The sequence below is a fragment of the Eucyclogobius newberryi genome, unplaced genomic scaffold (assembly GCF_026437365.1).
Source record: "Eucyclogobius newberryi isolate DKJ021-1_F unplaced genomic scaffold, fEucNew1.0.hap1 SCAF_6, whole genome shotgun sequence".
Lineage (NCBI taxonomy): Eukaryota > Metazoa > Chordata > Actinopteri > Gobiiformes > Gobiidae > Eucyclogobius > Eucyclogobius newberryi.
This window is the reverse complement of record NW_027316278.1, coordinates 7,752,647-7,779,884: the sequence shown is the minus strand read 5'-3', so window position 1 is coordinate 7,779,884 and position 27,238 is coordinate 7,752,647. Positions and strand designations below refer to the sequence as shown.

At 45.0% G+C, this 27,238-nt stretch overlaps 2 protein-coding genes across 2 annotated transcripts in view; one reads left to right on the top strand and one right to left on the bottom strand.

Moving 5' to 3' along the window:
• Positions 1-630: 630 nt before the first annotated feature.
• Positions 631-25,769, bottom strand: LOC140346852 (kinesin-like protein KIF27). Its single transcript, XM_072433067.1, has 15 exons — positions 25,463-25,769; positions 24,183-24,377; positions 20,142-21,058; positions 19,586-19,729; positions 19,311-19,472; positions 17,465-17,670; positions 17,208-17,287; positions 15,595-15,717; positions 14,556-14,749; positions 14,433-14,483; positions 14,188-14,358; positions 11,558-11,746; positions 10,707-10,913; positions 5,744-5,942; positions 631-1,253 (listed from the first exon to the last, which is right to left on the bottom strand). Exons 1-15 carry the CDS (start codon positions 25,767-25,769, stop codon positions 631-633), a joined length of 3,768 nt encoding a protein of 1,255 aa, XP_072289168.1.
• rmi1 (RMI1, RecQ mediated genome instability 1, homolog (S. cerevisiae)) overlaps positions 21,507-27,238 on the top strand; it is a 128,015-nt gene continuing 122,283 nt past the window's right edge. The window contains exon 1 of the mRNA XM_072433489.1: positions 21,507-21,529. The gene's annotated coding sequence lies outside the window, so the exon portion shown is untranslated. The remainder of the gene's footprint in view (positions 21,530-27,238) is intronic.

Sequence of the window (27,238 nt, the reverse complement as noted above, 5' to 3'; positions counted from 1 at the left end):
AATTGAAAGCTTTTTCAGCGTCCAGATTTATTATTACAGCTTTGTTTTGTTGTCTTTGTAAATGGTACTTTACGTGTAAAGGTCTTTTTTCCCCGTTTATTAATTAATCTTGTCTGATTATTGCAAATTAAATCTGGGAGTATTTGTTCCATTCTTTTGGACATAATCGACGTGTATACACAATAGTCCACATTCAGAATTGAGAATAGTTTGTATGAGGCACAGTCAAGTCGATCCTTCCCCTCTTTAGGTATTAGAGCTATAATTGCTTCCTTCCAACTCGGAGGGATCAGAGCTTTTTTCAGGGCCCAGTTAAAAGTTGATAAAAGCAATGGAATAAGTGTCTTTTAGAGCTTTTTACCATATGTAATTTATTATCTGGGACGTTTTACTTCTGTTTTTTCTTTGACATAGTTGCAACGTTGAAATATCCGCTCTCCCCGTGTAAAAATAAAAATGTATTGTTTCCTCGGACACGACCGCAGCCAGACAGACGCGTCCGAACTGAGCGGCCATCATCCCGGAAGTTCAGTTTAACAAAAATAATGACTAAAGAGCTTGCATATTTTAGCATCTGTGATCATAAAGCACACTCTACTTAGTTATTACACTTTTTGAAATCTTATTAAGTCAGTTTTTTCTTGCCACCTCAATCGAATCGTCGAGCATTGTCGTTTCTGAGCTGCAGTGCACCGTAGCCCGCCCCCTGCTGGCCGAGCGGCTGGCCGAGCGGCTGGCCGAGCGGCTGGCATGCAGGCGCGACAGGGAGATCTGCCTGAGATCCCGGCGATGGACTCGGACCGGGGTCAGCTCGTCCTCGGACCCGTGAGATGCGGCGCCGTCACCGACCTGTCCGGGAGACGCGGGACTGTCCCAACGTGAACTGTCGTCGTTTCCTTGGAGACGAAAAGACGCAGAAGCGGTGGAGTCCCGCAGCGAAAGGCAGCGGGTTTGGGAGCGCGTCGTCGTGGCGGAGCTGACGATGGCGTGCGTGGTCGGGACGTGCGTGGTCGGGGCGTGCGTGGTCAGGACGTGCGTGGTCGGGACGTGCGTTTTGGCCGGCGCATCTGGTCCGTCGGCGCGCGTCTCTTTGTTTTGTTGCAGGTTTGCCACGTGGTCACCGGAGGCGCCGAGCTCTCGAAGTTGCTTTTTCAGATTGCGACTGGAGCTTTTGTAGAAGAACAGCTCCTTCTCCAGCTGCCGAAGCCTGTCCTGCATCTCCCGCTGGTCACCGCCTCCGTTACCAGCCAGATCTGCGAATAAAGAGCTTTTCAGAATCGAGCAATGGGACAAACATGTATTGTATTTGTTTTCTATTGTATTTTGACTCATTAACATCTGATAAAACTGTCTTTCTGTATTAATTACCTGAACATAAAGAACACAGGCGAGTTTTTTTAAATTATTGCCATTTAATAACATGATTAGTTTGATTATTATTAGAAATGTCTTAAATGTGATTAATGGCAATGACAAAAAACAACTCAACAAAACACAAAAGACACTCGAAATACAAATGATGATCGTATAGTAGTAAATATTGTATTAGACCATGATATTTGAGGGTGCCAGAATTCATAGTATTTACATTATAGCACTTCTAAATAGTTAAATAGACAGTAGAAGTTAGTTTGAGGGTTATTTAGGAATCTAAGGTCACGTCATTACTTTGTAAACCTCGACACAAATCTAGATTATACGGAGAAATACATGATGTAAAATTCTAACGCTAATTAGGCCCGAGCCCCAGCAGGGCGGAGGGCCTATTGGGCAGCGTTGCAACTGCCTGACCAAACATGCGGGCGCAGCCCGCATGTTTGGTACCCCGTCGCCCCTGGCAAGTACAGTGAACTAGCCCATGCCGAAGGCATGGATCATGCATACTTACTCCTGCTATGACAGAAAAAGTCAACAATGAGTGAATGGGCGTAGTCCATTCACTCATTGTTGACAACAGCAGCGCGAAGCGCTGCATTCCTCCAAAAACCCTCCTGGCATCGTCCCGTACGCGAGAGTCCATGCCGCAGGCATGGGCCATGCTTGTATCTGCTCAAATCAATGGAAGTCTATGGGGAGTGGGCGGGGCATCCCGACGGAATAGGGAGTGACGAGCGCGTAAGCGCTCGTAATGATGATTCCACCCCATGAAGGCATCGGGAAGGCTTAGAGCTTTCAAACGATGTATAATTTGTTGTTATAGTGGAAACGGCTATATTGTTTTTGCTAAAAATATTATTATTATTTTTCTTGTTCTTCATCGCTTTGAACTCTAATTTGACCCCCTGAACATGCTCAAAAACTCACCAAACTTTGCCCAAAATTCAGAATCGGCGAAAAATTTGATTTTTTCTGGGCCATTTTTTTTTTCGTTAAAAAATGGCGCGACAGCGCCACCGACAAAAGTCAAAATACATTGCGCCTATGGGAGACGCCCCGAGGTCAACTTTGTCGTAGAGCTACGAAATTCGGGACACGCATTCCTCTCTTGAGGACAAAAAAAAAATATTACTGTGGCCACGCCTCCAGACTTACCCTATGCCCGCCATCTTCCTTTGAAAATGAAAACACGCTGTGTTAGCCATTTTGTTCACGTCAAACTTTGACGAACTCCTCCTAGGGCGTTTTGCCCACCGACTTCAAAATCGGCGTACGTCCTCTGGACAAGTGAGGCATCTAAAGTTATTCAATTTTTTGAGATACCTTTTACGGTCTGTGTGCGGCGCGGCCGCAAAGTTGGACAACTTATTTTGGAATATTGCAGATCTAAAAATTGCTCCCATTTGATCAAAACCAGTCCGATTAGGACCAAATTTGAATCAGTTGTTAAACTTTCTAGTTTGGACCAGTTTAGGCTGACAAAATTGAAATGGCCGCGATAGCGCCCCCTACAGAGTGACCTTTAAATTAACATTGAAGGTCAAAAATTAGTTTTACCAAAATTGTCTAAACTTTACCCAAAATTCTATTTTGGCGTCCCGATCAAAAAAGCCAATCAGACAAATGCCTTATTTTTTACGGCGTAGTCGTAGCGATGACAGAAACCTCCAATGTTATCCCTATGGGAAAACCGCTAAATCTCTCAAATATCCACATTTTTATGTTTCACACTTTAACGAAGTCCTCCTAGTGCGTTTTGCCCACCGACCTCAAAATCGGTGTACGTCCTTTAGACAAGTGGGGCATCTAAAGTTATCCAAATTTTAAGGATAACTTTTATGGTCTCTGTGCGACGGAGCCGCAAACGTTTCCCAGAATTCTGACTATTTGGCCTTCAGAGTGGCCTATAAACAATAGAGTTTTTCCAAATGACATGATATTTTGAACAAAATTCTAATTTGCCATCCAAATCATAAAAGTATGAGAGCCAAAGTCATATTTTGTACGGCGTAACCGTAGCGATGACAGAAACATCCCATGTTATCCTTATGGGAAAATCGTAGAATCGCTCAAATCACCACATTTTTACGCTTCACACTTTAACGAACTCCTCCTAGGGCGATTGTCCGATCAAGTTCATATTTGGAGAAAATCATCTACACAAGCGGGGCATCAAAAGTTATCCATATTTTTATTCCAAGTGCTACGGTCTCTGTGCGGCGGTGCAGCAAATTTGACTGACACTTGTGTTCATTTGCACTGGATTGGCCATATCCAATGTGTCGCCGTCTGTCAAGTTCTTTTTTTATTCAACACACAATAAGGGCGCCATCTTTATCAAGTCGAAAGCGCAGAGTCGGAAGGCCGGCGGCCCGCGAGGGCCGTTGGATGCCGCTTGCGGCTTTAATATTCTTTCTTCTTCTTCTTCTTCTTCTTCTTCTCGGGACCAACCCCCCTATTTTTCACCCAGTGAACATTGACGAAAAGTCACAAAAATTTGCACACCTCTAAAAATCGTGCCTCTCTACATTCTGGCTATTTCCCTTTTCTAAAATAAAAAAAATTGGCGCGTCAGCGCCCCCAAATGTACCAAAAATGCATTGAGAGATGGGAAATGACCCAAAAAAAATCTGATCGTAGAATCATGAAATTTGGCGCAGAGGTAGATGGTGACAAGAGAAGTAAAAAATATTACTACGGCAACGCCGTCCGCCCAACCAAATGTCGGCCATATTGCTTCAAAAATGGCTAAACATGACTTCGGAGTTTTTCCAAACGTCATACTTTTACGAACTCCTCCCAGGGCGTTGGCCCTAAAAAGCTGAAATTTGGTGAAAATGCTACTGAGGAGTGGGACATCAAAAGTTATTCAAATTACATTGACCCTGTCACGGTCTCTGTGCGGCAAAGCCGCAAACTGTAGCAAGAATTTCAGAAATCTCCCAAATTTTACATTTCTGCCGTTTGCGCAGATAAAGTCCGAATTGCGTCAAATTAGAATCAGTTGTTAAACTCTTTGCCCTAAACCTACTTGAAGTGAAATAAATTAATTTGGAGCCACAGCGCCCCCTATAGATTTTAAATGGAGGTTAAATGTTTAGTTTTGCGAAATTATATGAAATTTGACACACAACTCAATTTTAGCATCCCCATCAAAAAAGTCAATGAGACCCATGTCATAATTGTTATGGCGTTGCCGTAACGATGACCGAAACCTTCACGGTCACGGTGTCTGTGCGGCACATTTTGCCAAGAATTCAAAATAAAATTGCTTTTTGATGGTAAAACAAAGGGGAGAAGATGTGACAGCGTCACAGATTCAGCAGTAGGCGTACTAAAAGGACAATTGGAGCGCGTTAGCGCCCCCTCCTCTTGCGGCGTGGCGAGGGCCGATCATTGCCGCTTGCGGCTATATTTGTAAATTGTATTGGTTAAAATACTATGCTTCATTTTTGTATTTTAATTGAACCTTTATTGTACCAGGCAAAACATTAACAACAGATTCTTGTTTACAGTGTTGGCCTGGGCCTGTTTCCTGAGAGTGTTGTGCCCACTCACGATGTTCTTATGTCCCAAAGACCAAAGAGCAACAAAAAGTGTAACAAACAATTACTTAAGTCGTCAACTAGTTAAACCATGACTTCTATTGTACATCGAGACTTTTGAAATACATTATTAAAGGTGGAATGGACGATTTTTTTCAGCAAATCTTTTATCATATTTCCTCGTGGCGTGGATAAATCATTTGTCCTGCCACGTATCAATCATAAAACGCACCTATCGCTCACCTGCAGCCGCGTCAGGCTCGTCCCCACGTTTCCGCGTGCCTAAGCGCATGGATCTATCATAATATAGTTCCCTCAGTGTACGGGGCAAAATGAAGACGGAGAAAGACAGTTCGAGCTGACGCAGAAGTGGACTGAAATCTACGGGAGACGAGCGATGCGATGCGCTCCGTTGCGCTAATAAACAAACGCATGTGTGTGTTGTATCAGTCCACACGGGGGAGTGCACATGCGCACTTCCGCCTGAGTTCTCAAATCGACGAAAAATCGTCCATACCGCCTTTAAGTAAATAAACATTAAAAATTGCCACTGAAGGTTTCTAGACGAAGAATATTTACGAATACAGCGTTTAATAATGCCACGGTCTCTGTTATAAAAGCTATTCTCGTATGTGTTTAGAGTCTGTACTATATTTAAATGATCTTTTATAGTCGACTAGTCACACTTAGTCGATCGATCGTAGCGGGGCTTCGTGAGGAGGGGCATTCAGCACATTGTCATATTGTCTAATGCCTGGGCAGAACGTGGAGGTCAAACTCTTTCACCGCAGTGCAGGACAGAGAAACCCCGGCGGCCTCACCGCGGAGCTGGCTGAGCAGGAGCTGGACGTTGCTCTGGTTGTCACGGTGCTGCTGCATCATTCGTCGGTCCGTGTCCAGGGCCAAACGCTGCACGTTCCCCTCCATCGCCCTCAGAGCCGCGTCCTGCTCTGAAGTCTGGAGCTCCAGCTCTTCACAGCGCCATAGCAACGCCTGCTCCGCCTCACGAAGACGCACCACCTGCAGAGGGCCACGCCCAACAGGAGACATACTGTTTACGCCAAAGAGTCACTTTATGTTACCATTACCATGTGGTCTTTATCTTACTTTATGTTACCATTACCATGTGGTCTTTATCTTACTTTATGTTACCATTACCATGTGGTCTTTATCTTACTTTATGTTATCATTACCATGTGGTCTTTATACTTTATGTTATCATTACCATGTGGTCTTTATACTTTATGTTACCATTACCATGTGGTCTTTATACTTTATGGTACCATTACCATGTGGTCTTTATCTTACTTTATGTTACCATTACCATGTGGTCTTTATACTTTATGTCACCATTACCGTATGGTCTTTATACTTTATGTTACCATTACCATGTGGTCTTTATCTTACTTTAACATGTGGTCTTTAACTTACTTTATGTTACCATTACCATGTGGTCTTTATACTTTATGTTACCATTACCATGTGGTCTTTATACTTTATGTTACCATTACCATGTGGTCTTTATACTTTATGTTACCATTACCGTGTGGTCTTTATCTTACTTTATGTTACCATTACCATGTGGTCTTTATACTTTATGTTACCATTACCATGTGGTCTTTATCTTACTTTATGTTACCATTACCATGTGGTCTTTATCTTACTTTATGTTACCATTACCATGTGGTCTTTATACTTTGTTACCATTACCATGTGGTCTTTATCTTACTTTATGTTACCATTGCCATGTGGTCTTTATCTTACTTTATGTTACCATTACCATGTGGTCTTTATACTTTACGTTACGATTACCATGTGGTCTTTATCTTACTTTATTTCACCATTACCTTGTGGTCTTTATACTTTATGTTACCATTACCATGTGGTCTTTATCTTACTTTATGTTACCAATACCATGTGGTCTTTATCTTACTTTATGCCACCATTACCATGTGGTCTTGATCTCACTTTACGTTACCATTACCATGTGGTCTTTATCTTACTTTATGTTACCATTACCATGTGGTCTTTATCTTACTTTATCATGTGGTCTTTAACTTACTTTATGTTACATTACCATGTGGTCTTTATCTTACTTTATGTTACCATTACCATGTGGTCTTTATCTTACTTTAACATGTGGTCTTTAACTTACTTTATGTTACCATTACCATGTGGTCTTTATACTTTATGTTACCATTACCATGTGGTCTTTATACTTTATGTTACCATTACCATGTGGTCTTTATACTTTATGTTACCATTACCGTGTGGTCTTTATCTTACTTTATTTCACCATTACCATGTGGTCTTTATACTTTATGTTACCATTACCATGTGGTCTTTATCTTACTTTATGTTACCAATACCATGTGGTCTTTATCTTACTTTATGCCACCATTACCATGTGGTCTTGATCTTACTTTACGTTACCATTACCATGTGGTCTTTATCTTACTTTATGTTACCATTACCATGTGGTCTTTATCTTACTTTACCATATGGTCTTTAACTTACTTTATGTTACATTACCATGTGGTCTTTATCTTACTTTATGTTACCATTACCATGTGGTCTTTATCTTACTTTATGTTACCATTACCATCTGGTCTCTATCTTACTTTATGTTACATTACCATGTGGTCTTTATCTTACTTTATGTTACATTACCATGTGGTCTTTATCTTACTTTATGTTACCATTACCATCTGGTCTCTATCTTACTTTATGTTACATTACCATGTGGTCTTTATCTTACTTTATGTTACCATTGCCATGTGGTCTTTATACTTTTATGTTACCATTACTGTGTGGTCTTTATACTTTATGTTACCATTACCGTGTGGTCTTTATACTTTATGTTACCATTACCATGTGGTCTTTATCTTACTTTATGTTACCATTAGCATGTGGTCTTTATCTTACTTTATGTTACCATTACTGTGTGGTCTTTATACTTTATGTTAACATTACCGTGTGGTCTTTATACTTACGTTACAATCACCATGTGGTCTTTATCTTACTTTACGTTACCATTACCATGTGGTATTTATCTAACTTTATGTTACCATTACCATGTGGTCTTTATCTTACTTTATGTTACCATTACCGTGTGGTCTTTATCTTACTTTATGTTACCATTACCGTGTGGTCTTTATACTTTATGTTAACATTACCGTGTGGTCTTTATACTTACGTTACAATCACCATGTGGTCTTTATCTTACTTTACGTTACCATTACCATGTGGTCTTTATCTAACTTTATGTTACCATTACCATGTGGTCTTTATACTTTATGTTACCATTACCATGTGGTCTTTATACTTTATGTTACCATTACCATGTGGTCTTTATACTTTATGTTACCATTACCGTGTGGTCTTTATCTTACTTTATGTTACCATTACCATGTGGTCTTTATACTTTATGTTACCATTACCATGTGGTCTTTATCTTACTTTATGTTACCATTACCATGTGGTCTTTATCTTACTTTATGTTACCATTACCATGTGGTCTTTATACTTTGTTACCATTACCATGTGGTCTTTATCTTACTTTATGTTACCATTGCCATGTGGTCTTTATCTTACTTTATGTTACCATTACCATGTGGTCTTTATACTTTACGTTACCATTACCATGTGGTCTTTATCTTACTTTATTTCACCATTACCTTGTGGTCTTTATACTTTATGTTACCATTACCATGTGGTCTTTATCTTACTTTATGTTACCAATACCATGTGGTCTTTATCTTACTTTATGCCACCATTACCATGTGGTCTTGATCTTACTTTACGTTACCATTACCATGTGGTCTTTATCTTACTTTATGTTACCATTACCATGTGGTCTTTATCTTACTTTATCATGTGGTCTTTAACTTACTTTATGTTACATTACCATGTGGTCTTTATCTTACTTTATGTTACCATTACCATGTGGTCTTTATCTTACTTTAACATGTGGTCTTTAACTTACTTTATGTTACCATTACCATGTGGTCTTTATACTTTATGTTACCATTACCATGTGATCTTTATACTTTATGTTACCATTACCATGTGGTCTTTATACTTTATGTTACCATTACCGTGTGGTCTTTATCTTACTTTATTTCACCATTACCATGTGGTCTTTATACTTTATGTTACCATTACCATGTGGTCTTTATCTTACTTTATGTTACCAATACCATGTGGTCTTTATCTTACTTTATGCCACCATTACCATGTGGTCTTGATCTTACTTTACGTTACCATTACCATGTGGTCTTTATCTTACTTTATGTTACCATTACCATGTGGTCTTTATCTTACTTTACCATGTGGTCTTTAACTTACTTTATGTTACATTACCATGTGGTCTTTATCTTACTTTATGTTACCATTACCATGTGGTCTTTATCTTACTTTATGTTACCATTACCATCTGGTCTCTATCTTACTTTATGTTACATTACCATGTGGTCTTTATCTTACTTTATGTTACATTACCATGTGGTCTTTATCTTACTTTATGTTACCATTACCATCTGGTCTCTATCTTACTTTATGTTACATTACCATGTGGTCTTTATCTTACTTTATGTTACCATTGCCATGTGGTCTTTATACTTTTATGTTACCATTACTGTGTGGTCTTTATACTTTATGTTACCATTACCGTGTGGTCTTTATACTTTATGTTACCATTACCATGTGGTCTTTATCTTACTTTATGTTACCATTAGCATGTGGTCTTTATCTTACTTTATGTTACCATTACTGTGTGGTCTTTATACTTTATGTTAACATTACCGTGTGGTCTTTATACTTACGTTACAATCACCATGTGGTCTTTATCTTACTTTACGTTACCATTACCATGTGGTGTTTATCTAACTTTATGTTACCATTACCATGTGGTCTTTATCTTACTTTATGTTACCATTACCGTGTGGTCTTTATCTTACTTTATGTTACCATTACCGTATGGTCTTTATACTTTATGTTAACATTACCGTGTGGTCTTTATACTTACGTTACAATCACCATGTGGTCTTTATCTTACTTTACGTTACCATTACCATGTGGTCTTTATCTAACTTTATGTTACCATTACCATGTGGTCTTTATCTTACTTTATGTTACCATTACCATGTGGTCTTTATCTTACTTTATGTTACCATTACCATGTGGTCTTTATCTTCCTTTATGTTACCATTACTGTGTGGTCTTTATACTTTATGTTAACATTACCGTGTGGTCTTTATACTTACGTTACAATCACCATGTGGTCTTTATCTTACTTTACGTTACCATTACCGTGTGGTCTTTATACTTACGTTACAATCACCATGTGGTCTTTATCTAACTTTATGTTACCATTACCATGTGGTCTTTATACTTTGTTACCATTACCATGTGGTCTTTATCTAACTTTATGTTAACATTACCATGTGGTCTTTATACTTTGTTACCATTACTGTGTGGTCTTTATACTTTATGTTACCATTACCGTATGGTCTTTATCTTACTTTATCTTACTTTATGTTACTATGTTACTGTCTATTTACGTTACTTTTGACATCCACTACTTCTAATAATTAACCTCTACTTCCTTAAGTTCTAACTACTACAACTTCAAACAACTTCCTTAAGTACTAATCATTACTACTACAACAACTACAACTTCTCAATTAATAGATATTTGCCTAAAAATACGCTTAATCATTCTGAATTCAAGTGGTTTCAGTAGAAGAGACACAAACGTGTACTTTCAGGTGTACTTAGTCCGACCTTGTTGAAGTACTTGAGGAGGAGCTCAGTGATTTGGGGCGGGGTCAGCTCCTGCAGGCGTCTGTGGACAGTCCTCAGGTGGGTCTCCTCTCTGCGGCTCCAGCTGTGGGACGACCACTGTTTCCTCTGGACGCACTGGGTTTTGAACTCCAGAGCTGTGTCCAGTGTCTCCAGAGCCTCCTCCAGCTCCAGCAGCCGGCGCTCCTCCTGGACACATAAGACATAAGACAGAGGGAGTGGACGCGCGGGAGGAGTGGGACGCGCGAGGGGAGTGGACGCGCGGGAGGAGTGGACGCGCGGGAGGAGTGGACGCGCGGGAGGAGTGGGACGCGCGAGGGGAGTGGGAAGCGCGAGGGGAGTGGACGCGCGGGAGGAGTGGACGCGCGGGAGGAGTGGACGCACGGGAGGAGTGGACGCGCGGGAGGAGTGGGACGCGCGGGAGGAGTGGACGCGCGGGGGGAGTGGGACGCGCGAGGGGTGTGGGACGCGCGAGGGGAGTGGAAGCACTGGAGGAGTGGGACGCGCAAGGGGAGTGGGACGCGCGAGGGGAGTGGGACGCGCGAGGGGAGTGGAAGCACTGGAGGAGTGGGACGCGCAAGGGGAGTGGGACACGCGAGGGGAGTGGGACGCGCGAGGGGAGTGGAAGCACTGGAGGAGTGGGACGCGCAAGGGGAGTGGGACGCGCGAGGGGAGTGGGACGCGCGAGGGGACGCGTAGGAGGAGTGGGACACGCAGGAGGAGTGGGACGCGCGAGGGGAGTGGGACGCGCGAGGCGAGTGGGACGCGCGAGGCGAGTGGGACGCGCGAGGCGAGTGGGACGTGCGAGGGGAGCACTTGGTTGTGTCATGTACCTCCGGGGGGAGCACTTGGTTGTCCTGTAGCTGTTGCTCCAGAGCGTCCCGTCTCCGCTGGAGTCCGTCCCGCTCCTGTCTCAGTTCCTCCACAGAAACGCCCTCAGCTCGTCCCACGTCGGTCTCCTCAATCTTCTCCTCCAGATGTTCTAACTGCACCGACATGCGCAGCAGGTCCCGGCTCAGCACCTGCGATCACGACGCGGCTTTAGCTTTATCAACGTTCAAAGCCGGTGCCAAATACTGACCCACATCATTTACACATCAACTGTAACTAAGAAGGATTTTGTTGCCACAGGAGATTAAGTCATTGGGAACGTTTACAGAGCCGCGAAACTGACATGTTATTATGTGCCGCGGCTCCTGAAACTGCTGGGCTATTTGACCGCGCCGGGTTAGGGTCAGGGTCAGGGTCAGGGTTAAGGTCAGGGTTAGGGTCAGGGTCAGGGTTAGGGTTAGGGTTAAGGTTAGGGTTAGGGTCAGGGTCAGGGTTAGGGTTAGGGTTAAGGTTAGGGTTAGGGTCAGGGTCAGGGTTAGGGTTAGGGTTAAGGTTAGGGTCAGGGTCAGGGTTAAGGTCAGGGTTAGGGTCAGGGTCAGGGTTAGGGTTAGGGTTAAGGTTAGGGTCAGGGTCAGGGTTAAGGTCAGGGTTAGGGTCAGGGTTAGGGTCAGGGTTAAGGTCAGGGTCAGGGTTAAGGTCAGGGTCAGGGTTAGGGTCAGGGTTAGGGTTAAGGTCAGGGTTAAGGTCAGGGTTAGGGTTAAGGTTAAGGTCAGGGTTAAGGTCAGGGTCAGGGTTAGGGTTAGGGTTAGGGTTAAGGTTACAGTTAGGATTAAGGTTAGGGTCAGGGTTAGGGTTAAGGTCAGGGTCAGGGTTAAGGTCAGGGTCAGGGTTAAGGTCAGGGTTAGGGTCAGGGTTAGGGTCAGGGTTAAGGTCAGGGTCAGGGTTAAGGTCAGGGTCAGGGTTAGGGTTAGGGTCAGGGTTAGGGTTAAGGTCAGGGTTAAGGTCAGGGTCAGGGTTAGGGTTAGGGTTAGGGTTAAGGTTACAGTTAGGATTAAGGTTAGGGTCAGGGTTAGGGTTAAGGTCAGGGTTAGGGTCAGGGTCAGGGTTAGGGTTAGGGTTAAGGTTAGGGTCAGGGTCAGGGTTAAGGTCAGGGTTAGGGTCAGGGTCAGGGTTAGGGTTAGGGTTAAGGTTAGGGTCAGGGTCAGGGTTAAGGTCAGGGTTAGGGTCAGGGTTAGGGTCAGGGTTAAGGTCAGGGTCAGGGTTAAGGTCAGGGTCAGGGTTAGGGTCAGGGTTAGGGTTAAGGTCAGGGTTAAGGTCAGGGTTAGGGTTAAGGTTAAGGTCAGGGTTAAGGTCAGGGTCAGGGTTAGGGTTAGGGTTAGGGTTAAGGTTACAGTTAGGATTAAGGTTAGGGTCAGGGTTAGGGTTAAGGTCAGGGTCAGGGTTAAGGTCAGGGTCAGGGTTAAGGTCAGGGTTAGGGTCAGGGTTAGGGTCAGGGTTAAGGTCAGGGTCAGGGTCAGGGTTAAGGTCAGGGTCAGGGTTAGGGTTAGGGTCAGGGTTAGGGTTAAGGTCAGGGTTAAGGTCAGGGTCAGGGTTAGGGTTAGGGTTAGGGTTAAGGTTACAGTTAGGATTAAGGTTAGGGTCAGGGTTAGGGTTAAGGTCAGGGTCAGGGTTAAGGTCAGGGTCAGGGTTAGGGTTAAGGTCAGGGTCAGGGTTAAGGTCAGGGTTAGGGTTAAGGTTACGGTTAGGATTAAGGTTAGGGTCAGGGTTAAGGTCAGGGTCAGGGTTAATGTTAGGGTCAGGGTTAAGGTTAGGGTTAGGGTCAGGGTTAAGGTCAGGGTCAGGGTCAGGGTTAGGGTTAGGGTTAGCCATGAGGCTATATGGCCGTGCCGCGGCTCCCGAAACTGCTGGGCCATTTGATCTGCAGCCACGGCCTAAATCATGAGAAGAGGATTCACCGTGAGAACCGTTTTTACTCTGTTTATGACACAAAGAGAAACTATATTGTCTGATAGAAATTTGACGTGGCCTGAGACACTTCTATTAAGATTATTAAGGTCAGACAGAGACACATTTAAGTGTTTCTCCTCCTCAGTTTGTGTTCGGGCCATGGCTCATGTTCAGCTTTAGGCTCACACACAGGACTTAGGCCTAGCACCACGTTAAAACATACTGTGTAACGTTTGTGCGATTAAGAATAAGACAACATTACACGGTAAAAACAATATTTCAATTGAATGTGTCCACCTCATATCTGGGGACACAAAATTATATAAAAATACAAATTCTACACACTCCCCTTTAAAAACCTCTAACGATGTGGAGGCCTCTGAATTTGTCCTCTTTTATTCCCTTTTCTCAACAACTGATCAAAACAAACTCTTAAACGCTTGGGCACTTTAAATATATGAAAGGAAGCAAAAACATACTTAATTTTAAGGGTTAGACGTGCACTTCTGTAAATATTTAACTCTACAGGTGTCTAAAACTCATATATTCACTTTACAAAGAGCTCAGGCATTTTTTTTTTTTACCTCCAACATGTTCAAAAACAGCTTCAGTTTGAGGTGGAGCTCATTTTATTTTGAAAGTTTTATTTTAAATCAGTCTCTCTCCTGGTCTTATGCGAGCGGACCTGACTGGAGCGCAGCCTCTTGTCCTGCAGCCGGTCCCTCTGCTGCAGACACGCCTCTCGTCTCTCCTGGACCTCGGCTCTCCCCCTCTGCTCCTCCTCCAGCTCCTTCTGCTCGGCCCGCCACTGAAGAACCTGCTCCTCCGCCTCCTCCAGCCAGTCCCCGACCGCCCGCTGCGCCACATTCAACAAAAAACATAATCAACAAGAAAGAGAAAGAAAGGTCGGGTTACGCAGCTCTGACGTACCTGTCCTTTTGGGCCGTCCTCCTCGTTTCGTTTGCTCGCCGAGGCTCGGACCTGTGAAACGTAGACCGCCAAACCCGTATTTAGGCGTGTGACTGAGCGAAGGGAAGGAAACAGGGTCCTTACCGGGCGCGTTTCGGCCTCTGGACTCTCTTGCGCGGCGCGGGCCTGCAGCGCTGCCCTCTGCTGGCGCACGTGCTGCAGACTGTGGAAGGTCTGCGCTCGGATCTGCCGGTTCTGCAGCGAGATCTTGGCCAGCGCTCCCCCTCTGTCGTCCGAACTGCGACCGCCGTCTCCGTCCACCGTCTGGGACAATCTATCTGTCCGACCAAACACAACGGAGTTCATGTTTATCGGAGTTTACGCACGGTGAATGAATCCCGACTTGATCAACGTTCTAGATCGAACGAGAACGGTGGCTCGAGTTCTGGAGTGACCTCTATAAAGGTCAAAAGAGTCACAGGATCTTTTCTTCTGGAGAGTTCCATAGTAAAGCATTAAACAAATCTTCCTTGCTTTTATTGTTATTATTATCAAAAAATTGCTTGGCGGCATCACCGTGGATACGTTTAATGCCATGAAGTGGAACATTTCCACCAGAAGGTACTCCACAAATCATCTCTAAGTTCTGTCTCGATCACCATCAGAACGACTGTGAGCCGTGACCAGGACGTGAGAAGCTAAACTGTCATTCCCTCTGCAGCCAGTAGATGGAGCCTTACTGTGCCTTTAGAGAGTTAAAAAAACTGCTAACGAGGTATGCAACGATTAATTGTGACTGTAAATAGAAATCATGGTTGTATTTTGATGATTATACTCGTTATCTGGACTGTACGTAGTAAAATACATACAAGAAAGAGCTTTTAACGACAAAGACAGTGGCATTATTCAATCAAAACGAGGTAGAAAGCCTTCAGTCACCTAATTTCAACTTTTTAAACATTTCGATTTAATATTTCTTAACTGAACAACAGACAGTCCATGTAACTTTACAGTAGAAATAACAGTTTGACTTCTAAAACACGTGTTCGTCGCAGTAGTTCACACCTCTGCGTCTGGCATGCCTGTGATTCTTGTATTAGTGGTTCACGTTTCAGTCCGAGCGTGTTTAAAAAGCGCGCGAGGGATTGAACCGCGAACCGTATCACGATCTGATCCGACTCACCGGTTTTGTCCATCTCTCGAATCAGCTCCTCCTTCATTCTGATGATGACGGAGAGGGCGCGAATCCTCCCCTTCAAACTGGACCTGGCTTTGTGGAGCGGCTTTGGCTGTTCATCTTCAAATTCTACGGATAAATAAAGGCGTGTGAGTTAATTGTCATTACCGTGTATTATTCAGGCGTTCTAAGCCTCTTTGAACACCCCAGCGTTGGTGTTTAACGTTGAATAACACAGCTTTAATCTTGTAAATGTTCTTTCCCCCCACATATTGTAGATTACCGTATTTTCCGCACTATAAGGCGCACTTAAAAGCCTTTAATTTTCTCAAAAAAACGTCAGTGCGCCTTATAATCCAGTGCTGCTTATATATGGATGAATTCTGGTTGTGTTTACTGACCTCGAAGCCTTAATACCTCCTCAACCTTAATGCGCCTTATAGTCCGTGCGCCTTATATATGAAAAATGATTAAAATAGACCATTCACGGACAGTGGGCCTTATAATCCAGTGTGCCAGTGTAAAAGCAGCATTTCTGTGGAAGACCAAACCAGAGTGTTTCGACCGTTTAAATATATGGCCCCTTTAAAAATGTATGAGCAAAAGTATTGTAAATTAAAGGTTGAATGGACGATTTTTTGGGCACAAATCTGAGTCTTATTTCCTCGTGGCGTGGACTGCCCATTTGTCCTGCCACGTATCAATCATAAAACGCACCTACCGCTCACCTGCAGCCGCATGCGGTTCGTCCCCACGTTTCCGCGTGCCTAAGCGCATGGATCTATCATAATATAGTTCCCTCAGTGTACGGGGCAAAATGAAGACGGAGAAAGACAGTTCGAGCTGACGCAGAAGAAGACAGAAATCTACGGGAGACGAGAGATGCGATGCGCTCTGTTGCGCTAATAAACAAACGCATTGTTGTATCAGTCCGCACGGGCACTTCTCAAATCGCCGAAAAATCGTCCATTGCGCCTTTAATGAATGGCAGAAAGGAAGTGGAGCACAAGGTGATTTCAATCGAGAAACTGGGAAAAACTCAACTCTATGGACGTGTTATCAGAGCCCAGTTTAAGACGTTTACTATTGATTTAATATGCATTTTTTATGAAGGTAAAATCAAACTTTGGAGGTTTTAATGGACAAATACCCACAGGAATGTTGACCTCACAATCATTTTCCATTTTATACACCGATATAGAACATACTTTACCACAAATTACACTTTTTGTGAGACTTATTTACCCATTTTTAGGCTCGATAATGCAATTAGTTTTTCACTGGAAAATCTAAATTGTTAATTATTGAAAATCTGTTATTGTCTAGTTAATTTGGCCTTCAGTCCAGAATTTAGAACATTCTGATGACGTGATATTTTAAACCTGTTACAGTTTAAAATCCTGATCAGTGTTGAGTCCCGTGAAGGTGTATGGACTTTAAAAACACAGAGGAGCACCGGAGGGGACGACAAAAACACGACTCCAAGCACGTTTCGGACTCTTAAAAACTCAAAATCTGTTTAATAATAATAATAATAATAATAATAATAATAATACATGCCCACATACAACAAATAATGACTTCCTGAATCCTGAATAAAAGTTTAAAATAAAACTTACCATTTGCAGCTTCGTCCGAGTCTTTCTTTGGTCCCATCACTTTCTTCTGTCGACTTGTCCATGTGCGGTTTAGCGAGCGCCTTTTCAACACAAATTCACAGCAGTTTTGCTTATCAACTTTCTCTGTTGCAGCGCCTAGATTATGATTTCCTGATATCGCTTATTATAAACCCACTGAGCCGACACCAAAAGTATAATGCACATATCAGATCAATAACGGATGAAATAATTACAGAAAAAGGATGAAATTGCTTTACCTGAACCCCATTTTACTCTGAAACCCCTCCTCCTCCTCTTCCTCTTCTTCCTCTTCCTTATATGGACTCGATTCGTGGTTCCTCGGTTCTATAAAAGGGCTGTACACTTCCTGCTTCCTGTCCAGCGCGTCCAATAGGAGCAGTCCTCTCATTTTAAAGGCGGCCATGACCCGCTCCAGTGAGAAGTGCGGCGGGCTGGAGTGGATCTGGACACACCCGACAGGAAGGGGATTATTACATGTTGACATAAAAACAAAACAAAAAAACACTTGAATATGGCGTCTGTCTCCCTCTGCTGGCCACAGTGAGGATCTATGGGCAAGGCAAGTTTATTTGTAGAGCACATTTCATTCACAAGGCAATTCACACGCTTCACACGACAGGAAAAAATGCATTAAAATCACAAAGAAATGACAGACCAGATACATAGCATTCCAGACACTCTTTCCCATATTTATTTGACATTGCAGCGTGACAGGCGTCTCCGGGATGGACACATCACTTTTAGTTTGATTCTTTCCCATATCAGCGCACTATCTATGCATTTTGAACAGATTCATTTGCGCTGCCTCTCATCCCGATTCCACACGAAACTGTCCTGTCTATTAAAGCCTTCAGGACAGAAAATCCTTTAGATAAAAAGAAAAGAGAAATTGGCAGCTTCCTCTTGTGATAGCGTCTGCTTCACGCTGAAGACATATTAATACTGTCAAGCTGTTAAAAGAGGGTGTGGCTATTTCAATCTGTCACAACATTCCTGGCTCTCGCAAACCCTTTGGCACTCGGTGATGTTCACATGGATGAATGTTTGGACATGTGCACGGCGTTAGAACACTTTATTCAGATGGTGAAGCAGGGTGGGCCGCCAAGGCGCAGGGTGTGCCACCAACGCGCAGGGTCCAACGCACAGGGTGGGCCGCCAACGCGCAGGGTCCAACGCGCAGGGTGGGCCGCCAACGCGCAGGGTCCAACGCGCAGGGTGGGCCGCCAACGCGCATTCACTCTCAATCTCAGTATCAGGCTCTTTCCTCATGGTTTTCAAGAGATAGAATGTTTTACACTTAGATGCAGAAAGCGAGCCGTGTGTGTGCGAAACGTCTCATGACTTGTACTGTAGCGAGCCGTGTGTGTGCGAAACGTCTCATGGCTTGTCCTGTAGCGAGCAGTGTGTGTGTGAAACGTCTCATGGCTTGTACTGTAGCGAGTCGTGTGTGTGTGAAACGTCTCATGGCTTGTACTGTAGCGAGCAGTGTGTGTGAAACGTCTCATGGCTTGTACTGGTGCGAGCCATGTGTGTGTGAAACGTCTCATGACTTGTACTGTAGCGAGCCGTGTGTGTGAAACGTCTCATGGCTTGTACTGTAGCGAGCCGTGTGTGTGTGAAACGTCTCATGACTTGTACTGTAGCGAGCCGTGTGTGTGTGAAACGTCTCATGGCTTGTACTGTAGCGAGCCGTGTGTGTGTGAAACGTCTCATGGCTTGTACTGTCAAGTTGTGTGTCTGAATTTGTGTTTTCTTTTTACCTCGGCCTTAGCACAAGGAACGAAATGTAGCTATTGTGCTAACTGCCCATATTTACACTGACGCTGCTGCTGACACATTGTTTCATATGCACAGTCCTAATTATAAAAATAATAAAAATATCAAGGCCTTTGTCTGGAAGCAAAATGAAGGAAGCGTTTGATGATAAACTAAAAACTATGTTAAACTCTGGCAACCTGAGTACTCACATTATTAGAAGACGATGCATGAGCAGGTTTTTGATGACATATAAACCGAACTGTATAATCCATAATTATGACGCCGCCACACTGTGTGTGTGTCATAATTATGACAGGACAGTACCTTCCTGAGCGGCCGCGGAGCACTGCTCTGTCGGGGCAAAGAGACACTCTGAGCTCTCCTCTCTGAGCTCGCACTCGAGCTGCTTTCTCTGGTCCCCAAAGCAGTGGACTTGACTCCCCGAAGGCGGTCGATCGCGATCTGCTGGTTCACCAACTGCTCAGTCTGGAACGAATGAACAGACGAGGGAGGAGGAAGTCAAACGTGAAGTGGCCCACTTCCCACCTCTCCATGTAAATAATGACGGAAAGTCTTGTTATTTTTTTGGGGACGTTCACCTTGATGTGATTCTGCTCGCGCTGCTCCTCCAGTTCCTCCAGGTGAGCTTTGCATTCCTGGTTCATTTGTTCGATCTTCTGGTGTAACAGTCTGACCTCCGCCTCGTTCTTCTGCATCATCTCTTCCGCCGTCTCCAGAGCTCCCTGAAACATCAAACACGTTCAAAACAGCAGCAGAGGACTCGGTTTCCCTTCATTCAAAAGCTAAAACACGATGGGTGCTGGTGCTGAGTGTGTTGAGCAGGATCAGAACGAGTTGGGAAAAAATATAGGAACTTGACAATCCATCTGAATAATAGATCTGCTTTTGACACTAATGTAAATAAGTACAATTACATAGCTAGAACTATTCAAATTACAAGTACAAGTGCAAGAGCATGTTTAAAAATCCCCAAAATGACCGAAACAAATCCCCTCAATCACAGCAAGCTTTTTGGAATATCGTTTCCACCGCGGCTGTTCTTAAGTTGCTTTAGATCAATATTGTGTAAAGATCCTCACATGTGATTTATTGTTAAGTACCAGAAAAAACAACATGATAACGATCCGCTGTTACCTTCAACACGTCCTCGCTGCGTGTCTGCTTCTCATCTTCGCCCTCGTCTCTAGTTCGACACACGTCCCTCTTCGTCCTGAGCCTTTCCTGCCACTTCTCCAGCCTCCGCGTGAAACAAGTGTCGGCAATAGAGGGCGCCGCCTCCGCCAGCAGTGCCCCCGCCTCCTCAGCCAAGTCCAAGTACCTCGGCGTTATACTTTCACCTTCAGCAGCGGCTGGTTCGCAACCCTCTTCTCCATCGCCAGCTTTATTCTTGCCTCGCTCGTTTTGCAGTTCCCTCTGTTTCTCTTCCAGAAGTCCCCTCAGGGTTTGAACTTGGAACTCCAGCTCGCCCACTTTGGCCTCCATGGGGTCCCACCGTGTTCCTTTCCCATCTGCCTCGGCGGACGGCACCGGGTGATTTCTAATGTGCTGCACTCTCGAAGCGAACTGCAGCACGCTCAGGGTTTCTGTCACGCTCCGGTCGGACGGGCTCACACACGCCATCATCAGCGTGTGAGCCCGGCCCCCCAGAGAGTCCCGGAGCAAACGGGTGAGCTTGGCGTCTCTGTACGGGACGTGCTTGGCGTTGCGGATCTGCTTGGGGTCGGTGAGCGCCCGGATGACGTTGCCGAGCGCCAGTAAGCCCGTGTTGATGTGCACGGACTCTTTGAGGTGTGGCCCGGTGTTGCCAGTTTTGCCGGCGCGCTCGGACCCCGCCAGGTCGACCAGGTGGAGTTTGGAGCTGCGCACGGACCCGCCGGACGTTTCGGGGCGATGGACGAGCTGGTGCAGGTTGAGGGTGAGGATGGCGTGCGAGCGACTGGACTGGTTGTTCATGGCGGTGGGGCTAGTGTGGCGGAGGGCGTTTCCCGTCTCCAGAACGCTGAGGAGTTCTTCGGCCGACGCCACCGGGGTCTCTGTGGCTCCGACTACCACTGTGGGCACAAAGCAGGGGAAACGGGCGGCTTAATGACACGTTTTGCCATCGTGCTTTACCTGAACCTCAACCAAGACTTTTAAAGGCTTGTTCAGCCACAGTGTCGCCCAGTGGCTTTCTAAAAGAGACTATTTTTTACGATAGTCCATCATCAAGAACAAAATGAATGGCCATTTGACGGATCCACTAACTTTGGAGAGAGGGATGAGTCAGGGCTGTGTCTGGTCCCCCCTTCTGAAACAATCGATGGTGTTACAATTCACAGGACGGAACATAAAACTGCTTGCTACGACTTGGACAGCCAATCTACTAAATATATCAAATGGGAAAACGAAATAATATTCAATGGGAAAAGGAAGGTCATTCTGTTTTGACTGATGAGGAGTGACTTTTGGAAGAATCTGACCTGTCTTTTCATAACACATGGCTCATTATTCATAGGGAGGGGCTGAATGCTGAAGAAACTGTGGTTGCTGGGAGACAAATCATTGCCATGTGTTTTGGGACTGTCGGGCACAAATTAACAAGGCAATGCAAACTATTTTTGATACCGCCGTCCCACTCGATTTTGGAACAATGATCTGTGTTTAGGCCTCAAACTCCCGCCATAGATAGATATGTTTGGAGTGAACTTCTGGCGGGAAGAAGGCATTCACAAAAAAGGATGACACAAACTGCTCAGATGATTAAGGACTGGACAGACATCATACCTGACCCTATGGAAGAAATAACCGAAACAAAATAATTAACAATGGAATAAATCGTGGGGCTCGCCTTTCTTTGCATTGGCCAGTTTGTTTTATGTTATGATGTATTTTTGTTGTTTTATATATATTTTTTGAATAAATTGTAGCCTGTTGATGGCGCTGAATCCCATTTTTCCTCTGTGGTCAAATCCAAACTGTAGCGAGTCAGCAGTGACGCTTTAGAGACAAAGTCCTGATTCAAGCATTTAACTGTGGAAAGTCTGTGAAAAGTATGTTCTCCGTGGCAGGAGCAAAAAGTTGAGTGTGAAATGGTGATCGTCTTTCAGGCTTGCAGTGCGCTCAGGTGGTGTCTCCAGAGTGTCTCCAGAGTGTCTCCAGAGTGTCTCCAGAGTGTGTCTCCAGAGTGTCTCCAAAGTGTGTCTCCAGAGTGTCTCCAGAGTGTGTCTCCAGAGTGTGTCTCCAGAGTGTCTCCAGAGTGTCTCCAGAGTGTCTCCAGAGTGTCTCCAGAGTGTGTCTCCAGAGTGTCTCCAAAGTGTGTCTCCAGAGTGTCTCCAGAGTGTGTCTCCAGAGTGTGTCTCCAGAGTGTGTCTCCAGAGTGTCTCCAGAGTGTGCCTCCAGAGTGTTTCCAGAGTGTCTCCAGAGTGACTCCAGAGTGTCTCCAGAGTGTTTCCAGAGTGTGTCTCCAGAGTGTGTCTCCAGAGTGTGTCTCCAGAGTGTCTCCAGAGTGTGCCTCCAGAGTGTCTCCAGAGTGACTCCAGAGTGTCTCCAGAGTGTGTCTCCAGAGTGTGTCTCCAGAGTGTGTCTCCAGAGTGTCTCCAGAGTGTTTCCAGAGTGTCTCCAGAGTGTCTCCAGAGTGTGTCTCCAGAGTGTCTCCAGAGTGTGACTCCAGAGTGTGTCTCCAGAGTGTGTCTCCAGAGTGTCTCCAAAGTGTGTCTCCAGAGTGTGTCTCCAGAGTGTCTCCAGAGTGTGTCTCCAGAGTGTTTCCAGAGTGTCTCCAGAGTGTCTCCAGAGTGTGTCTCCAGAGTGTCTCCAGAGTGTGACTCCAGAGTGTGTCTCCAGAGTGTGCCTCCAGAGTGTTTCCAGAGTGTCTCCAGAGTGTGTTTCCAGAGTGTCTCCAGAGTGTCTCCAGAGTGTGTCTCCAGAGTGTCTCCAGAGTGACTCCAGAGTGTGTCTCCAGAGTGTCTCCAGAGTGTGTCTCCAGAGTGTCTCCAGAGTGTGCCTCCGGAGTGTCTCCAGAGTGTCTCCAGAGTGTCTCCAGAGTGTCTCCAGAGTGTTTCCAGAGTGCCTCCAGAGTGTCTCCAGAGTGTCTCCAGAGTGTCTCCAGAGTGACTCCAGAGTGACTCCAGATTGACTCCAGAGTGTCTCCAGAGTGTGTCTCCAGAGTGTGTCTCCAGAGTGTGTCTCCAGAGTGTGTCTCCAGAGTGTCTCCAGAGTGTGTCTCCAGAGTGTGTCTCCAGAGTGTTTCCAGAGTGTGTCTCCAGAGTGTGTCTCCAGAGTGTCTCCAGAGTGTCTCCAGAGTGTGTCTCCAGAGTGACTCCAGAGTGTGTCTCCAGAGTGTTTCCAGAGTGTCTCCAGAGTGTCTCCAGAGTGTGTCTCCAGAGTGTCTCCAGAGTGTGTCTCCAGAGTGTCTCCAGAGTGTGTCTCCAGAGTGTTTCCAGAGTGTCTCCAGAGAGTCTCCAGAGAGTCTCCAGAGTGTCTCCAGAGTGTGTCTCCAGAATGTGTCTCCAGAGTGTCTCCAGAGTGTTTCCAGAGTGTCTCCAGAGTGTCTCCAGAGTGTGTCTCCAAAGTGACTCCAGAGTGTGTCTCCAGAGTGTCTCCAGAGTGTCTCCAGAGTGTGTCTCCAGAGTGTGCCTCCAGAGTGTTTCCAGAGTGTCTCCAGAGTGTGTCTCCAGAGTGTGTCTCCAGAGTGTGCCTCCAGAGTGTTTCCAGAGTGTCTCCAGAGTGTGTCTCCAGAGTGTGTCTCCAGAGTGTGTCTCCAGAGTGTCTCCATGGAAATAATGATTTTATAGTTGACAAGCCGGAGATTATTTTTTAGATTAATCCAACAATTTTTTCTATTGTAAATTCAGATTTTTTTTTTATTTATTTTTTTCCCAAATAAAGGTTGAAATGTAAAAGGTGAAATGACTGAAGGTCTGAAGAGTCTGTACTGTCCAGACAACAATTTGTATTATTTTAATAGTCGACTAGTCACGATTATTCCGATTAATAGTCTATCATAATAATAGGATGGTATTGCTTTGGCTGGAATGTCCCACTGACACATAAAACACATCCATCACTGTCGGAGAGGAGCGGCTGATGATTCCAGGTCAAATCTGCGAGTCACATTAACGCCACTCACTGTGTCAATATTCATAAATAATCGTGAGGCTAAAACGTGACATTATAATTCAAAGGGACGGCTGTGTTCACCGGTGTTTCCTTTGTCGTCCTCTCTGATGTGCAGGGCCTTGTGCTCCGTGGGCAGGTCCAGCAGGTCCCTCAGCTCCTCCAGGTACAGCTCCAGGTACGACAGGGTCACCGTGTGGGCCGCCGCCGCCTCGCCGCCCTCGTCCAGCAAGCAGAAGAGGTCATGGGCCACGCGGTCGATCAGCCCCCCCTCCGCGGCTGACGGCAGAACACATTCACATCTACAACGTGGTATTCTCGGGCTGCACGCTCATTTGACATCACACTATTCTCATTTAATCAGAATCAGGTTTATTGCCGTCAATGAACAAAATCACAAACATAGTAACTTGTCTTGGTGATTCGGTGCAACACAAAACAATAAAACAATGAACGATGAATTAGTCTTAACAATAAGCTATCAGAATAACAATAACAATAAAAAATAGGCTTAATATGTACACAAATCAACAGTTGTACAGATATACAAATGTAGTGCAGAATATATCTTATTTAATTTTTTTCTGTCTATTCCTTATTAAGAATATAAGTATTAATGATTTGTTCTTTTACTTCTGTACCTACTTGAGTTGCAACATTGTGTGGACAAATAAAGTCTTATCTTAGCTTATAATCTGGACATTAACCAAAACAAGACACTGGTCACGTCTCACTGGACAATGACGAGGACAATCTAAGACCAACACAGTGCGAACATCTCGAAACTGAAGTTTGAACTGAAGTAAAAAATGACTGACGTTAACCTTTGTACGAGTTCAACTTCATGCCAAGGTCTGTTATTACATGAGTGTCGTCCCACCTGCCCCTCTGCCACCTGCCCCTCTGCCACCTGTCCCGTGCCACCTGCCCCTCTGCCACCTGCCCCTCTGCAACCTGCCCCGCGCCACCTGCCCCGCGCCACTTGCCCCGCGCCACCTGCCCCGCACCACCTGCCCCTCTGCCACCTGCCCCGTGCCACCTGCCCCTCTGCCACCTGCCCCGTGCCACCTGCCCCGTGCCACCTGCCCCGTGCCACCTGCCCTTCTGCCACCTGCCCCTCTGCAACCTGCCCCGTGCCACCTGCCCCGTGCCACCTGCCCCGCGCCACTTGCCCCGCGCCACCTGCCCCGCGCCACCTGCCCCGCGCCACTTGCCCCGCGCCACCTGCCCCGCGCCACCTGCCCCGTGCCACCTGCTCTGTGTCCCCCCCACCCCACCCCACACCACTCCACTCCACACCGTTACACCTGCGTTACACTTGCGTTACACCCATAAAAAGCAGACTGTATCTCCCTCCTTCTCACCCGGGCCGCCTCCCTCCAGCGTGTACGTCTTCCCGGAGCCCGTCTGGCCGTAGCAGAACACCGTGGCGTTGTATCCCCGCAGCAGCGCGTCCAGCAGCGGCCGGACGCACTCGGCGTACACCGCGTCCTGGCCGCACTCCGGCCCGAACGCGCGGTGGAAGGCGAAGGTCCTGTCGTCGCGGTCCGAGCCGAGCGTCACGCGCGCGGACCCGGGCGCCGCTCTCACGCACGCCCGGTGCCCGTGGAGCGTCTCCTTGGGCAGCAGCGGCCGGACGCGCACCGCCACCTTCACGCACACGTCGGCCATGGTCACACCGGCGTCGCGCGTGGGAAAAACGACGCGCTCCTGCTAATAATTCGGAGCTATTTGACGTCCATTCAAATAGTTCAAACCACACGCCATCTACGTGTGGTTTTGTTTACACTCGAGCGTCGTAATCGGCCCTAAATTACCGTAATGCAGTGTTTTTTTCCCCTCCCGTGCGCTGTTGTCGGTGTCACTCACGGGAAAACGGTGTGTCCCATTTGTCCCACGTTTGGTTTGTTGTGTGTGGTCGGTTGTCATGGTAACGGCGCCGCGGTACCGTTGGAGAGAAGATCGGCGGCGGAAGTTTGGAAATGCGTGAGTTACATATGGAAACGGGCCACAGCGCCCCCTGTCGACGAGCCTTCAGCCATTGTAAATACACTATGGAAGTGGTAATATAAAGTGTCTAAATAAATAAGAGTGTCACAATTGTTATTATTATATAGTATAAGAGGTTTTATAAGAGTGTTTTTTTAAATAATGTATCTGTTTTTTATTATTACTTCTGTACCTACTTTGTGTTGCAACACTGGAATTTCCCCATTGTGGGACAAATAAAGGCTTATCTTATTTTATCTTAAAAACGGCTGGATTGTGAGCTAAATCTTATGGCATTGAACAGTCGGATTTCTTGGTCCGTTTCAGAAAATGTCAACATCTGAATTTTCACACACATTTCCTCAAATACTAAATAAGATGCTCTCTGTAAATGTTTTATATCTTCTATGTCTACAGAATGAAGCAAGACATAAAACCTGGCTCAATAATTTTCCCCAAATATATAAGTCTATGTCCTAAATATGTGACGTTTGGGCCATTTCTACATATAAAATGTCCCATTAGCAGTGTTTTACTTTAAATGTTTGACTGAAGGCTTAATACTGCAGTAGTACATTTAAAGAAATATACAATGTGTCAAAGTGAGACACTACAGGTAAAACAACATATACATTTTTACCTAGAAATAACATTGTTCAATCAGCCCCTAATTATCTTTTATTATTGCAATTGATCAACTTGCATGCTCAAATTTATCTAGGACATTATAACGTTCTTAAAATGCATTTTTAGAGACATAAAGTTCAGCCCTTAAGTAGAACCTACACACACCAAACTTTATATTATTAATATTTTAATGGATCACACTAAAGGATTTGCTGACATCTAATACTTACCCTGATTTATTATTTATTTATTATTTTAACTCCAAGAAATTGGGCAACATTTTCAGTAATATTTAGTACTTTACTCAAATAGATATCCCAAACTCCCACTGTAATTGTCTTATATCTAATACAACAACAAATTAAGCAAGATGTTTAAATGTGTAATTTTTCCGATTTATGTCCCAAATATGTTCAATTTGGGCAATTCTTACATTTATGCAAGTAAATGGTAGAATCTTCAAATTGATAGCTTTAAACTTTATTTACTTTTACTTTTCCCCTGCAGTGTCTTGCCTTGAGTAT

Bases quoted from the DNA above. Each gene is read 5' to 3' on its own strand.
- LOC140346852 (XM_072433067.1), bottom strand. From the start codon at position 25,769: ATGGCCGACGTGTGCGTGAAGGTGGCGGTGCGCGTCCGGCCGCTGCTG. The intron at 14,484-14,555 runs GTAAGGACCCTG...TACGTTTCACAG, and splicing joins CAGAGGCCGAAACGCGCCCG to GTCCGAGCCTCGGCGAGCAA. The intron at 14,359-14,432 runs GTACGTCAGAGC...AATGTGGCGCAG, and splicing joins AGGACGGCCCAAAAGGACAG to CGGGCGGTCGGGGACTGGCT.